The sequence below is a fragment of the Pangasianodon hypophthalmus genome, chromosome 3 (genome assembly GCF_027358585.1).
Source record: "Pangasianodon hypophthalmus isolate fPanHyp1 chromosome 3, fPanHyp1.pri, whole genome shotgun sequence".
Taxonomy (NCBI): domain Eukaryota; kingdom Metazoa; phylum Chordata; class Actinopteri; order Siluriformes; family Pangasiidae; genus Pangasianodon; species Pangasianodon hypophthalmus.
The window spans coordinates 7,032,816-7,046,555 of NC_069712.1; the positions used below are offsets into that span (position 1 = coordinate 7,032,816).

Below are 13,740 nucleotides of genomic sequence, written 5' to 3' on the forward strand. Positions count from 1 at the left end.
ACCTCAACCCCACTGAACATGTTTGGGATGAACTGGAACACTGACTGCACCCCAGTCCTCCTCACCTGCCCTCACTAATGCTGTTGTGGCTGAATGAACACAAATCCCCACAGCCACTCTCCAAAATCTAGTGGAAAGCCTTCCTAGAAGAGTGGACATTATTATAACAGCAACAGCAACAGCAAAGGGTCCCCCCTAAATGGTGTTGATTAATTTTCTATAACAGAAGCTCTGACAGTAGTTCTGCCTGCAAGGCAAATCACAGGTTAATATTAACATGCTTGTTCTGATGTGTTATCATTTCTGTAACAGCTCATTCATAGTGTGTTTAATGGATTTTTCACATAATCTAATAATGGCTAATATTAAATATTTTTTAAGTGTTGCAATTTAACATAGGAAAAACATCTAATCGTTTATATGGTGAAGTTTTCTGTAAGATTCATGGAACGAGTTTTCAGAGTCAGTGCTTTGTAATGGTCAGTAACTTTTCCTGGACTTTGCATTTTCCAGTTACTTGACAGGTTGTGTATGTGTGTCTGTGTGTGTGAGTGTTTTTAAATGCTTTTATTTGTTTGTTTTAGTAACTTCTCGAGACCCAAAAAGTGTGGCTGGTGGGCAACAATCAACACCAGGATGTTCCAATTATTCCTTTCATAACAACAGTCTGTTTAACTGTAAGAGATAATGTTGGGTTGGAGGAAGCAATAAAACATGACAGGTTTTGGTTAAAATTTGACTTTTAGTTAAAAATGCAGGCTTAATTATGGATGACATATGTATAAATAAATTAAAAAAAATGAATAAATGAATAAATAAATATATTTTGGTCATGAAAAAGCGTGTAATTAAATGAATGCCTTGAATTTCTTTCTACATTTCCATACATCAACATTTATTTATTTATTTATTTATTTATTTATTTATTTATTTCTACATTTCCACATTTATTTATTTCTGTATTTCTTCATTCATTTATTTATTTCTGTATTTCTTCATTCATTTATTTCTGTATTTCTACACTTATTTATTTCTGTATTTCTACATGTATTTATTTATTTGTTTATTTATTTCTGTATTTCTACATTTTTCGTTTATTTATTTATGTATTTCTACATTTTTCGTTTATTTATTTATGTATTTTTACATTTATACGTTTATTTATTTCTGTATTTCTACATTTCTACGTTTATTTATTTCTGTATTTGTTCATTTCTTCGTTTATTTATTTCTGTATTTCCGTGTCCATATAAGGTAATAAGGTAGGCGGTCCGCGCGCTGAAAGATTTCCGCTCACTAGGTGGCGCTGCGAGGTATAAAGATGTCACTTCCTGTGACGTGGCGCAAACGTGTGACGCCTGCTTGCTGCTGAAGCTGGTGTTGGCCGTCCATTACCCAGCCGGCTCGGAGAGACATTTTATTTTCGTGCAGTTTGCTCAGTGGCTGATATGGAGACTTCTGCAACCTCGCACAAGAAGCAGAAACTGAGCAACGCGATTCAGAACTGGGTGAGTAAAGCTTCTGAGCTGTTGCCTAGTAACTGCTGGAGCTTCCACTGTAGCTCCAGTGGCACTGCAACAGTCATACATGTAAATAACACTGATTACATGCTGTTTACACAGGCTAGCTGGATAATGGGCGTTTCTACACATTTCTATGGTCTATTCATAAACATAGACTCTTATTAGTAACTAGTTCCTTTCCAGTTTTCATTTCAAGCTCTTATAATGAATAAAAGTAGGATTTACAGCACTAGCAGGAAATGGTTTTTGTAACTTTTTTGTGTTTCACTTCCGGTTACTAGTAAAGTACTATCTGTAATGCATTAGTACTTTTACCTCGTAGAAATTGGCAAAAGAAAAAAGTGTTTGTGGCAAATATACATTCTTGTTTAGATGCGTTTCAAATCAAAATATGATCTGGCCTGTTACACTAAATGGCCAAAAGTTAGTTTAGACCTGACCAGCACACTCATTGCTCTATGAACAGTCCTGCTTTGTTGTTATAATAAGCTCCACTCTTCTGGGAAGGCTTTCCACTAGATTTTGGAGCGTGACTGTGAGGATTTTTTGTTCATTCAGCCACAAGACTGTTAGTGACGTCTGGCGAGGAGACCTGAAGTGCAGTCAGCGTTCCAGTTCACACCAAAGGCGTTCAGTAGGGTTGAGGTCAGGGCTCTGACATTCTTCCGCTCCGAACTTGATGCGCCATGTCTTCATGGAGCTCGCTTTATGAATAGGAACATTGTCATGCTGAAACAGGTTTGGGCCTCAGTGAAGGGAAATTATAATGCTACAGCATACAAAGACATTCTGTGAGCTTTCTCACAACTGTGAGCTTTTAAACTTTGTGGTAACAGTTTGAAGAAGGCCCACATATGGGTGTGATGGTCAGGTGTCCACATACTTTTGGCCATATAGTGTGTCTTTAGCATGTTATAATGTTCATTCGTTCTCTTTTTGGATTTAATGTGCTGAACTGAAATATCCTAATTATTGAACAGAAAAAGCAAGAACCCTTTAGTTCCTACACAATTTCATATTTTACATCATAAGTAAATAAGACGTTAATCAGAACCTTAAAGAAAAATATCTACCCTGAAAGACTTGCATATTAATCTTTATAATTATCTTCAATGGCCAATCAGGGTTTAATGAAATTCTGAGTTGACTTTTTGTTTAAACGTCTTTCTTGGACATGTTGGTCCGCTTTCAGTTTGTTAAACCTTTCCTAAATTACTCACGGTCCCGTTCGACTACCTGTTGATAGTAGAGTGTTCAGTGGGATTTCTCTCTCACTTCATCTCTACCTAAAGAGAGCGAGGCAGCGGCGCTTTAGTCCTTCAGCCTGTCCAGCTCTTTCACTTTCTCACTTTCAACTTTCATGCTAATCACACCTCAACACCATCACGCTCGTCATCTCATAGGTCACTAACTAGCTGAGCCGAGTCTCAGATGTCACTCGTATAAGAGCGTTGCATCAGGGAATCGTTTGCTCCAACGTCTCCAATACGTCTGCATGTAGGTGAATGTACTGTGTAAATTTCATACATGTCAAGAATATTTCTATGATTTTTTTCTATAATTTGCTTAAAAAATGAAATTCTGTGAATGCTAATAATTTTTGTTTACAACTAATAGATTGGTTGATGGTTTTTGGTTGTTAACAATTGGATAGTTGTTAACAATTTGAAAAAATGTAAAGCATTAATGTTTTAAGAAGTAGTGGAATGGCTCATCCTGATAGCAGCACAAAGCACAAATAGTATAAACACCCTGGATTAAGTTTAAGAGAGCTATAATCGCATACTCTATGCAGTTGTTATTATTATCGTTGTTCAATGTTAATGCAGATTTGGTGATCACTGTGTAAAGTCTACACCTCACCCAGATTATCTACTTTATACTCGATCGTCATTACAGCAGTTATTGAAGAAGAAAAAAAAAAACACTTCCAGGAAATGAGTATGATGTTGCTGACCTAGAAAATGTGATCATTAGAGCCTCATAATGATACTTTTCGTTCTGAATTCACAGTGCTTACCATCACTATTTAATTCTAGATTTACGAGAAACACAAATTATTATACCACCGCATAGTTGAATGCTCGAATCTGATTGGTCAGAAGGTGTGCATTATTTTTGTATAACAGCACAGGTAGTTCCTGCTGTAACATGAACATGAATATTCTAATACGTTATTGTTTCTATAGTAAAAGCTCATACACAGGGACTTGTACAGCAGACGTTCAGCATAATCTAAGACTAACAATAAACAGATTGTTGTTTAACAAAGTAATTCTTGTAATTGTTGTGTGGTGAAGTTTTTTTGTTGTGGTGAAATTTTCTTATGATTATTTAACATTTATGGAAGGAGTCAACTTGTATTCTTTTTGTAGCATTAAAAATATATTTAACATTATAAATGATGCAAGAACCGTGACTAAGTTGAACAAGTTTCATTTTAATACAGTTGTTAGAAAAACATCTTCTACTGGCAAAATTTCAGTCCCTGGGATTAACAGACCTGCCTCATTTTAGTGAAGTGATTGGAAAGGTTATACTGCTTCAAGAGTTCAGCGATATACACCGGAGCCCAACCATTGAGAGCTTTAAACTTCATAAGCAGGACTTTGTAGTCAACCCCGAACTTAATAGGCAGTCAGTGTGGCTCGATTTAGGCTTGGCAAAATGCTCTGGCAAAATGGCTTTGTTAGATGTATTTAAATCTCTAATGACAGACCATGATTTGGTTTTACTGAATGGTTGTCAAGCTCTTATAGCCAAGTAGTTGAAGTTTCTGTTACATTTGGCAGATGCCCTTATCCAGAGCGACTTACATTTATCTCATTTATGCATCCGAGCAGTTGAGGATTAAGGGCGTCATGACCTTCCCATCAGTAGTTCAACGTCTTAACCACTGAGCTACCACTGCCCCGTGTTTGTGCCAGCCCCACAGTCTTCCATTTTGAATAGCTGAATCTTGTGGTATATGAGTAAATAATGTGTCGTCAGCATAGAAGATAAAGTAAAACTTCTTGATCGATTTCAAATCATGTAGTTTGTCTGGATTACTGCACTTTTATTTCTGGAATATACTGTCGAGTTTAAATTGCTTATTTTACTTTATGATGTTTAGCAGAAGCATTTAGCAGAAGCCCTTCTCCAGAGCCACTTACAGAAGAGCTTTGGAGTCTCTATCGAAAACATATCCTCAGGCTAGTTCACTAGGTCAGGGACTAAGAATACCAGTGAGAACATTTTGTGACCCAGTCATTTTATTTTATTGGCTTTAATTAAAGAATATTAAAAATAAAGAACGTGAGCCAACACAAACCCATAAATTAAGACAGAACTACTCATTTAATTATGACAAAAGAAATGGTGCTGTATAAACAGAGGACGTGCCGGTCTGTCTGTGAAACCTGACCACGTACATGTTTTGATAATACACTAACTGTAAATTCTAAATGCATGTCACATGCAGTATGTTCTTCCTGCACGTTTTATATCAAAGCTAGCTTGATCATCATTATAGATGCATTGTCTTGAAGCTTTACAATGGAGAAAATGGGATTGTGTCTCTTTCAGGGGATGCAACGAGCTACTAACGTGACCTACCAAGCTCATCATGTGAGCCGAAACAAACGTGGACAAGCCGTCGGGACAAGAGGAGGCTTCCGGGGATGCACCGTGTGGCTCACAGGTATTACAAGGAATGACATGCTTTGATTTGTCAAACTGTAGCACATCAGCTAGCGAGGAATATGCATCTACATCCGAAATGAAATGCTTTCAGGCATAAAGGTCAGTTTAATTAGGATGTGTTGAAGCACTAAAGTTCAACAACTTGCCTTGTGGTATAATCTTGAAAACTACAAAGGTTCAGAACTGAAGAGGGCCTTCATTATTTCTACAGAAGTATAAAGTAGAAAATCAGGCGCACTCTGTACAGAGAGGTCTCGTTGTTGGTACTACCAGACGTTGTAAGGATGTGATGAGTAGCTTATGAGATGCATAATTGTGGGACTAGACTGCACAATAAACAGTATGAATTTTATGTCCAAATTATTGCCTCCCGCTCTCCAACTGAGCTGCCGGACAGTGTGCAATTCAAGAGCAAGAGCACGTGATTGCATTCCTGTGGCTATTTAGGAGTTCTGGGCCGTAAGCCCTGCAGTAAATACTCTCTCCCTGTCTATCCAAAGGTCTGTCTGGAGCGGGCAAGACGACGGTGAGCATGGCTCTGGAGGAGCACCTGGTGTGTCACGGTATCCCCTGCTACACTCTGGATGGCGACAACATCAGACAGGGCCTGAACAAAAACCTGGGCTTCAGCCCTGAAGACCGAGAGGAGAACATCCGCCGTATAGCCGAGGTGGCCAAGCTGTTCGCCGACGCCGGTCTTGTGTGCATCGCCAGCTTCATCTCCCCGTACAGCAGGGTGAGAGATTGTGGGAGGCGTGTGTGTTTGCATGTGTGACAACACAATTTTTGAATGAATTGCCAACTAGACAAGGTGTCCGAAAAGTCAGGAACCAATGAGAGTAAAATGGCATACACTTTAGCCTGATTGACGATAGGAGCAGGAGTCACAGAAAGGCTAGCAAGTCAGACAGTTTAAATGTCTGCCAGAAAACGTGATGTCTGAGGCTTTAAGATTGACAGAAATAAATTATAATAAAAAGTATCTCGTAATACGACTTTCCTCTTAGTCTGTCTGATTTCGGAGCAGAAAACTAAACATCTTTACTTCTTAGCTTCCCTTGTCCCTGTTTGCCAGATACATGAATGCGGACTTAAAATAAGAAAATGACTGAGTGTTATTTAATTATGCAATAATTCGATAAGTATCTCCGCTGAGCACATGGCTGTGTAGTTTATATAATTTTATTTTAATTTTTATAGTGAGCTTAGCTATAGCTAATAACTCGTTACGTTCATGGACAGTCTCGACATTTAAAAAAAATAAAATAATAAAAAATAGCAGCTATAGCTGACTGATAACTAGCTTATGGTGTTTTTCCGCTGTTATGACATAATGTGTACATGACACACATTATGTATACCAGGCCACGCCCCCTTTTTCAGGCCTCAGAGTCAGAAGCGATATCATCAGTCTGCAATAGTTAGGGGGCACGATAGGACGATGGCACATTACACAATCTCGCAAGCCTAATGTAGTTAATTTTGTTTTTATTATTTACAACGTGTGATCTACATGTGCACCCTTATCATGTTTTTGCTGATTTTGTTCAACATATTCGGATCGACATACTTACTCAACATATTTCCATTGCTTCCTGACTTTTCGGACATCCTGTATTACGTATATAATCTCGAAAACCATAAAGTGCTATTTCTTAAGTCAGGATTAAACACAGTTCATTCTTAAACTGGTAGCTGTGCAGCCCATTGAAGGACTTTTTCACCTTTTCTAGGATTTTGGAGATAAAAGGGAGGTTTGATATTGACCTATAGTTGGACAGCTGATGGGGTCAAGGTCAGGGTTTCTTTAATCAGGGGTTTGATAACCACTATTTTATAGGATTTAGATACAAAGCCAGTGCTCAGGGAAGAATTTTTTTTTGTGAAAGGTGAAAGAATGTCACTTCCCAAAACACTGTCCATGTAATGTCACACCTATAATGCTGATAAGTTGTATATCTGCGTTGTGCAATATCTACACAAATATGTTACTTTAGGGTGTGGGATGCTGCATTCTGAACTAGACAAAGCTCACTTAGAGAGCAGCACAGCCAGAAACATGTTAGGGATAGGCTAATCTTTAGTTTCTTATCTTATTTAAATATTTAAAAATAGACCTTCATCTAGGGTTACACCAAGGTCTTTAACTGTACCTTTTGATTTTCCAGCACAGCTATTAAGCACCAGGCAGAAATCATAATTTAGAAGGCAAGATATGCAAGCTTTTATGTATTTGATAGTCTTCCATTTTGTGCAGCTGTACTGCATTGCATGTCCATGGTGCTGCATATAATAGGAGAATAAAATGGGGCCTAAAACACATTCTTGTTTGACAACAGATTTCTCTTTTATAGATCAAACAGATCAGTCTGTTTCTCTTAGAAAGCTTTACCAGGCTTGCACAGCGACACAGCGCTTGTATAGCCAATACAAGTTTAAAGATCACTTCCATAATGCCAGAATATCCTTTAATATTTACTATACACTGTCTTATTCATTCTGAGTTTGCATTGTCTTTTTGTGGTCTTCCTGTGCAGGACCGCCTGAACGCAAGAAAGATTCACGAAGCAGCGGGCCTCCCATTCTTTGAAGTTTTTGTGGATGCACCACTGGATGTGTGCGAGCAAAGAGACGTGAAGGGCCTTTACAAGAGAGCCAGAGCTGGAGAGATCAGAGGTGAAGAACAGCAAGCTCTTTATTCAAGTGTGATCGAATGTACTGTGTTAACGTGGTAAATCAAGAAAGTAGTGTATCTTCTTCTAGGAGCCATTAAGGTTTGAAAACGTCATGCAGCCCTTATATCGCTTATTTTGATATCACGCTTATTTTTGGTCTTTCTGGCACATTGCATCCTAGTGATCCAAATCTGATGTCTGTGCAGACTTAGTTTTTGTGACCACTGGAGCACAAAGTTAAGGTGAACTTTGGGCTCCATATCCAACATAATGTACTGGCATGTTTACCTGATTATATCGCTGTCATAGCTAAAGGTTGTAGGTACATGTTGAGGCAAAATGTATCCCCCCTTTCTTATGCAGTGTGTGAAAATGAAAAGTGAGACATTTCCAGTGTAGTGTGGTAACACTTAGAGAAAGGGAAGTAAAGTATAGATGCTATCGTTGCAAAGTTAGAGGAAGTAACTTGTTTTTTTGTGCAATTCATTCGCAGCAGTTTGAATCTCCTCCAGTACTGCCATATGTTTTTAACTGAAAGGTGCTTTTATGCCAGTTGTCCTTAACATGTCCTTTTAGTTCTTTTTAATAAGATCTGAACTTGTTCTGATAAGTCCTGGGTCAAAGGAGATGTGGGTATTCCATAGCTTGATTTTGTTTTTTTGGTAATATGGTTAATTTGCAAAGGTGATGTGCTTTAAACTTTATCAGTGATTGAGTGCGCCATCACCGATTGATTCATAGCCGTCACCGATTGATTCATAGCCGTCACCGATTGATTCATAGCCGTCACCGATTGATTCATAGCCGTCACCGATTGATTCATAGCCGTCACCGATTGATTCATAGCCGTCACCGATTGATTCATAGCCGTTACTGATTGATTCTTTTGAATGAGTGACTGACTCTTAGCTGTCACCCACTGACTCGGACCGCTTTATTCTCAGGCATTAGTGATTGCTTGGCAGGCATCAGCGACTGACTCGTAGCCATCACAGGTTGATTCTCAAGAGACAGACAGTTTGATTTGTAGCTATCACCTGTGGGTTCGTAGCCATCACAGATTGATTCACAACTGTCACAGTTGATTCGTACCGATCCACCGATTGGTTCATAGCCATTACTGTTTGTTTCTTCTGAATGAGTAACTGACTCTTAGCTGTCACCAACTGACTCATAGCCATCGCTGATTGGTGACTGAGATAATATGCTTTTATGTTGTCATTGTAGGGTTCACAGGAATCAACTCTCGAGTATGAGAAGCCTGAGGCTCCTGAGCTGGTGATAGAGAGACCAACAGTTTGATTTGTCGCCATCACTGATTGATTTCGTAGTGGTTACTGATTAATTCATAGCCGTTAATGATTGATTCAATTTGATAGAGTGACTGATTCATATCCATCACCGACAGTTTCATATCTGTCACCGACTCTTTCATAGCCTTCACGAACTGATTCAAACCCTTCACCAATTGATTCTTATCTGTCATTGACTGTTTGAAAGCTGTCATAGACTGATTCGTAGTCATCACCGGCTGATTTGTAGCTTTCTCTAGTCAATTCTTATGTCATCAACTGATTGATGGCTGTCACAGACTGATTTCGTAGCCGTCACCAATTGATTCTTATCCATCATTGACTGATTCATATCCGTCACTTATTGATTCTTATCCATCACTGAGGGATTCATAGACGTCACCAATTGATTCTTATGCATCATTGACGGATTCATAGCCGCCGCCAATTGATTGTCAGTGACTAATTCATGGCCTCACCAATTGTTTCTTATCCATCACTGACTGATTCATATCCGTCACTAATTGATTCTTATCCATCACTGACTGATTCATATCCGTCACTAATTGATTCTTATCCATCACTGACTGATTCATATCCATCACTAATTGATTCTTATCCATCATTTATGGGTTCATAGCCGTTGCCAATTGATTCTTATGTCAGTGACTAATTCATGGCCTCACCAATTGTTTCTTATCCATCACTGAGGGATTCATAGCCGTCACCAATTGATTCTTATGCATCATTGACTGATTCATATCCGTCACTAATTGATTCTTATCCATCATTTATGGGTTCATAGCCGTCGCCAATTGATTCTTATGTCAGTGACTAATTCATAGCCGTAACCAGTTGATTCTTATCCAACCTCGACTGATTCATAGCTGTCACTGACTGATTCATAGCCAACACCGATTGATTCTTATGTGTCTTCGACTGATTGATGGCCATCACAGACTGATTTATAGCAATTGCTGATTGCTTAATATCCATCACTGATTAATTCATATCTGTCACAGATCGATTCATTTGGATCACTGGCTGAGCTAATATACGTTTATGTTGTCATTGTAGGGTTCACAGGAATCGACTCTGAGTACGAGAAGCCTGAGGCTCCTGAGCTGGTGCTGAAGACTGACTCCTGCAGTGTGAACGAGTGCATCCAGCAGCTGCTCGATCTTCTGCAGGAGAGAGTGAGCTCACACAGCATGCCGATACACCATATAGTGCAAGATATTACCACATTTGATAAGAATATTAAGATTTTAATCATTCTTAGTATCTGCCTCGGAAGTCAGGCCCCATCACACCACCCCATCATTGATTAGTTTCCTATAATGCATGCTGAGTCATGTTTTAGTTTTTACTTATTACTGATTTATTTTATTTTTTTTTTAAATGTAACATGAGCATTTTTATCTTTTTACTCAGTCTTTCTGTGAATGAGCTTTCTAGTGCAAGGTCAAGTTTGTCATTATGAACCACCAAAACCACCGGAACAATATGTGCATGGGTTGTAACACAATAAGTAAAAAGTAAAAAACATGGCAAATGTCAGATGTAATACACACTACTGTAGTAGAAGAATATGTAACACAGATCAGACACATCAATAAATATGTCTCTCAAGTATGAGAGTCATAAATGATAGGATTTTCCAGCTATTAATTTGTGTAATGCTGTAATTGGACCTATTTATCAATCTTGTGTGCAAGTTGTGATGTGTGTATCATTTGCCTAGGGGTAAAAGCAAATGTGTGCTCATGCTGGATGGGTGTGTAAGATCATTATGGCTAATGTTGGTTTTGCTCTACAGAAATACAGAAGAACACTAATCCTGGGTGTAATGAGCTGATTGCAGCTGATGCCAAGTATTTTGTCCTTGTAGCTAGCCAAGTTAGCATTTCTACATGAAATGAAAATACATACCAATTTTTTCCAGTAACTGATTGTCTTCTTTTAGGACATTGTACCTGTAGACGCTTCTTATGAGGTGAAGGAGCTCTACGTGCCTGAGAACAAGCTGGACTTGGCTAAGGCTGATGCAGAGACTCTGCCTGCTATTGAGATCGGAAAGGTAACACACACACTCTACACTGTCCACACACTTAGTTGAGGAGTTAGTGACTGTTAGTCTGCTGAAAACTGTTTGTGTTGGACAGCGAAGAGCAAACGTGTTCCTGTAATGGAGAAATCGATTAGATTCCTTCACTTTTATGCTACTTGTCCATCATTTAAGTGAGTTCAGAGCTTACCTGAGCTTTAGATGTTCAGTGTTCAGGTCAAGGTTTTTCTCATTATGAGTCTGATGATCTGTAACAGAGGTGTTCAACTAACATTTGTAGGACTGGTTACATAAAATTCCCTGTTTATGAAGAACTGGAAAAGCAACTAACATAATTGAATGGTGACCACAATTGCCTTTTAATGCTAAACTGTTAGTTCATGCCTATGAATAAGACCCATCATTCTGAAGTGGTTATGTTTTGCTTCACCTCACATCACCACTTTTGACTCTGACCAGATGAGGCGTCTGTTTCGAGCCAATTGTCTTTAAACGTTCAGTTTACATTGTCGGTTTGTGCATGTGATTGGATAAGCCACAACAGAGGATCTGCTACAGAAGCTGCCACGACTCATGCTTAAGAAACTGGAATCGCTGAAGTGCAGCCAGTGTTTCTCATATTATCATACATTCATTGGCTCGGCTACAGTATTTCTTATTTTTATTAGTTGCGTACTCAGTTTGATCCGCTGCAATACTTTGCTGAGTCACCAGTGAACAACATCTGATCTATTGAATAACTTCATGCTGGTGTTTGATGTTCTGATATTACTGTTCTTGTGGTTTACCATGTCACAGCTTCTCATGCTTGCTGATCTTAAATGGATAGTTTGGTGAAAAATCGAATGTGATGTCTCATGTCTGCTTGTCTAGATATGAGTCTAATGTATTTAAGAACAAAAAAAAAAAGATTTTCATCATTAAGCTATGTAATCATGTTTTTAAACAAATTTGCAAAATTGGGGAAATCTCTTGGGAAAGTTTGAAGTGGAGCCACTGTATATTATCATTCGCTTAACTTCCAGCTCTGTTCCTCTTCAGATTTTTAGAGGCGGAGCTCAGGGGGAGGAATAATACCAAATCATGCTAAGAAAAAAGTTATTCTGGTTGTCTGAGTTAGCTGTCCACATAATATTAGGCTGTGCATGCATTTAGATACAGAGTGAAGCTTTGTTCATGTTTATAGATGCTGAATTATCTATCCTAGACAACATCTGTTAGCTTGATGAACTATTACTTTTAAACTGGATTTGTTTTGGGACAAATATTTAAAATTTTGGCTGACTTTCATTACTTGCTAGTTACATTTTGACTCGTAGCTACAGTGAAGCTCCTTTCCAGTGAGAGAAGCAACCATCAGATATGAAACATGTCTCAAGTTTGAGGTTGTATCAGATGGGGAAATTTGTCCAGATTTCTTGAGATGTTGTAAATGTGGTGTTTGAGCTGTGGAGTTTACGCTCTCCTGCTTTCAGGTGGACATGCAGTGGGTTCAGGTGCTGGCTGAGGGCTGGGCCACTCCGCTCAACGGCTTCATGAGAGAGAGGGAGTACCTCCAGTGCCTGCATTTTGACTGCCTGCTCGACGGTAAGCCTTTTGTTTGAACTTCTGTTTACCCTCATCTGATTTTGGTTCAGGCCGTAGTAGGCTGTGAGCATCTGCAGTAAGTAAGGAGTAAAACAATGGGATGTGCCGTTATAGGAAAATAATCAATGGCATGGTGGTGTGATGCGGCCTAATATGATGTGGAATTACTTTTATGATGTCAGTGTTGATTATTTTTCAATAACCGTGCTGTATTCCTTTTGTACCACAGCAATTTGTCAACAGTTACAATTTTGTGTTTATTAATGAACAACGTCATGCTTTTATCTGTTTAAAAGCATTTTAAATTAATGCTAATTTAATGAGACAGAAGGCCTTTAATGAGCCTGTTATCACTTGCGTTATAGAAGCTATAATCATTCGATCCCTCACCAGCCTGTCTTTTTCTCTCTCTTATAGCTAATAAGAAAAAAACTCAACTTGTCATGGTACTGAGTTCTCTGTCGCAACACATTTTGACCAATCAGATTTGAGAACTCAACAGCACTGTGGTATAATCCTGCTACACAACAGTTAGTTCCGGTCTGCTAATTTGATTGGCTGAGCGGCGTTCCAAGAGCGCCTATATTTCCTATAACCACCCTGGGATGTGTCACTGTGTGTATCACTCCACTCGTCTGTGTTCGCCACGTACAATTCCACTTCCTAGTTCGGAACGGTTACTACAGGAGTGTTAGCGACATCATCAGCAGACATGGCAAATGATACATTTCAATAATATAACTTTTGGCTTAAAATATGAAAAGCTCTTCAGTTGAAGATGAAAAGGAAGAAAGGATGCCAATAGCTGTAGCTTCTTCGGGATCGATTTCCACTAGCGGGGCAAAAATAAACAGAACATTTGGCCATATTGTGTTGGAAATGTGACGTAATTGATATTAATTTCTTGTTTA

At 38.7% G+C, this 13,740-nt stretch overlaps 1 protein-coding gene across 1 annotated transcript in view; it reads left to right on the forward strand.

Annotated features, from left to right (window-relative positions):
• Positions 1-1,332: 1,332 nt before the first annotated feature.
• The window catches only part of papss1 (3'-phosphoadenosine 5'-phosphosulfate synthase 1), a 29,289-nt gene continuing 16,881 nt past the window's right edge, over positions 1,333-13,740 (forward strand). Inside the window, exons 1-7 of the mRNA XM_034302025.2 lie at positions 1,333-1,508; positions 5,091-5,205; positions 5,708-5,943; positions 7,745-7,883; positions 10,252-10,370; positions 11,141-11,254; positions 12,718-12,829. Coding sequence (XP_034157916.1) covers positions 1,449-1,508; positions 5,091-5,205; positions 5,708-5,943; positions 7,745-7,883; positions 10,252-10,370; positions 11,141-11,254; positions 12,718-12,829 — 895 coding nt within the window. The 5' untranslated portion in view covers positions 1,333-1,448. The remainder of the gene's footprint in view (positions 1,509-5,090; positions 5,206-5,707; positions 5,944-7,744; positions 7,884-10,251; positions 10,371-11,140; positions 11,255-12,717; positions 12,830-13,740) is intronic.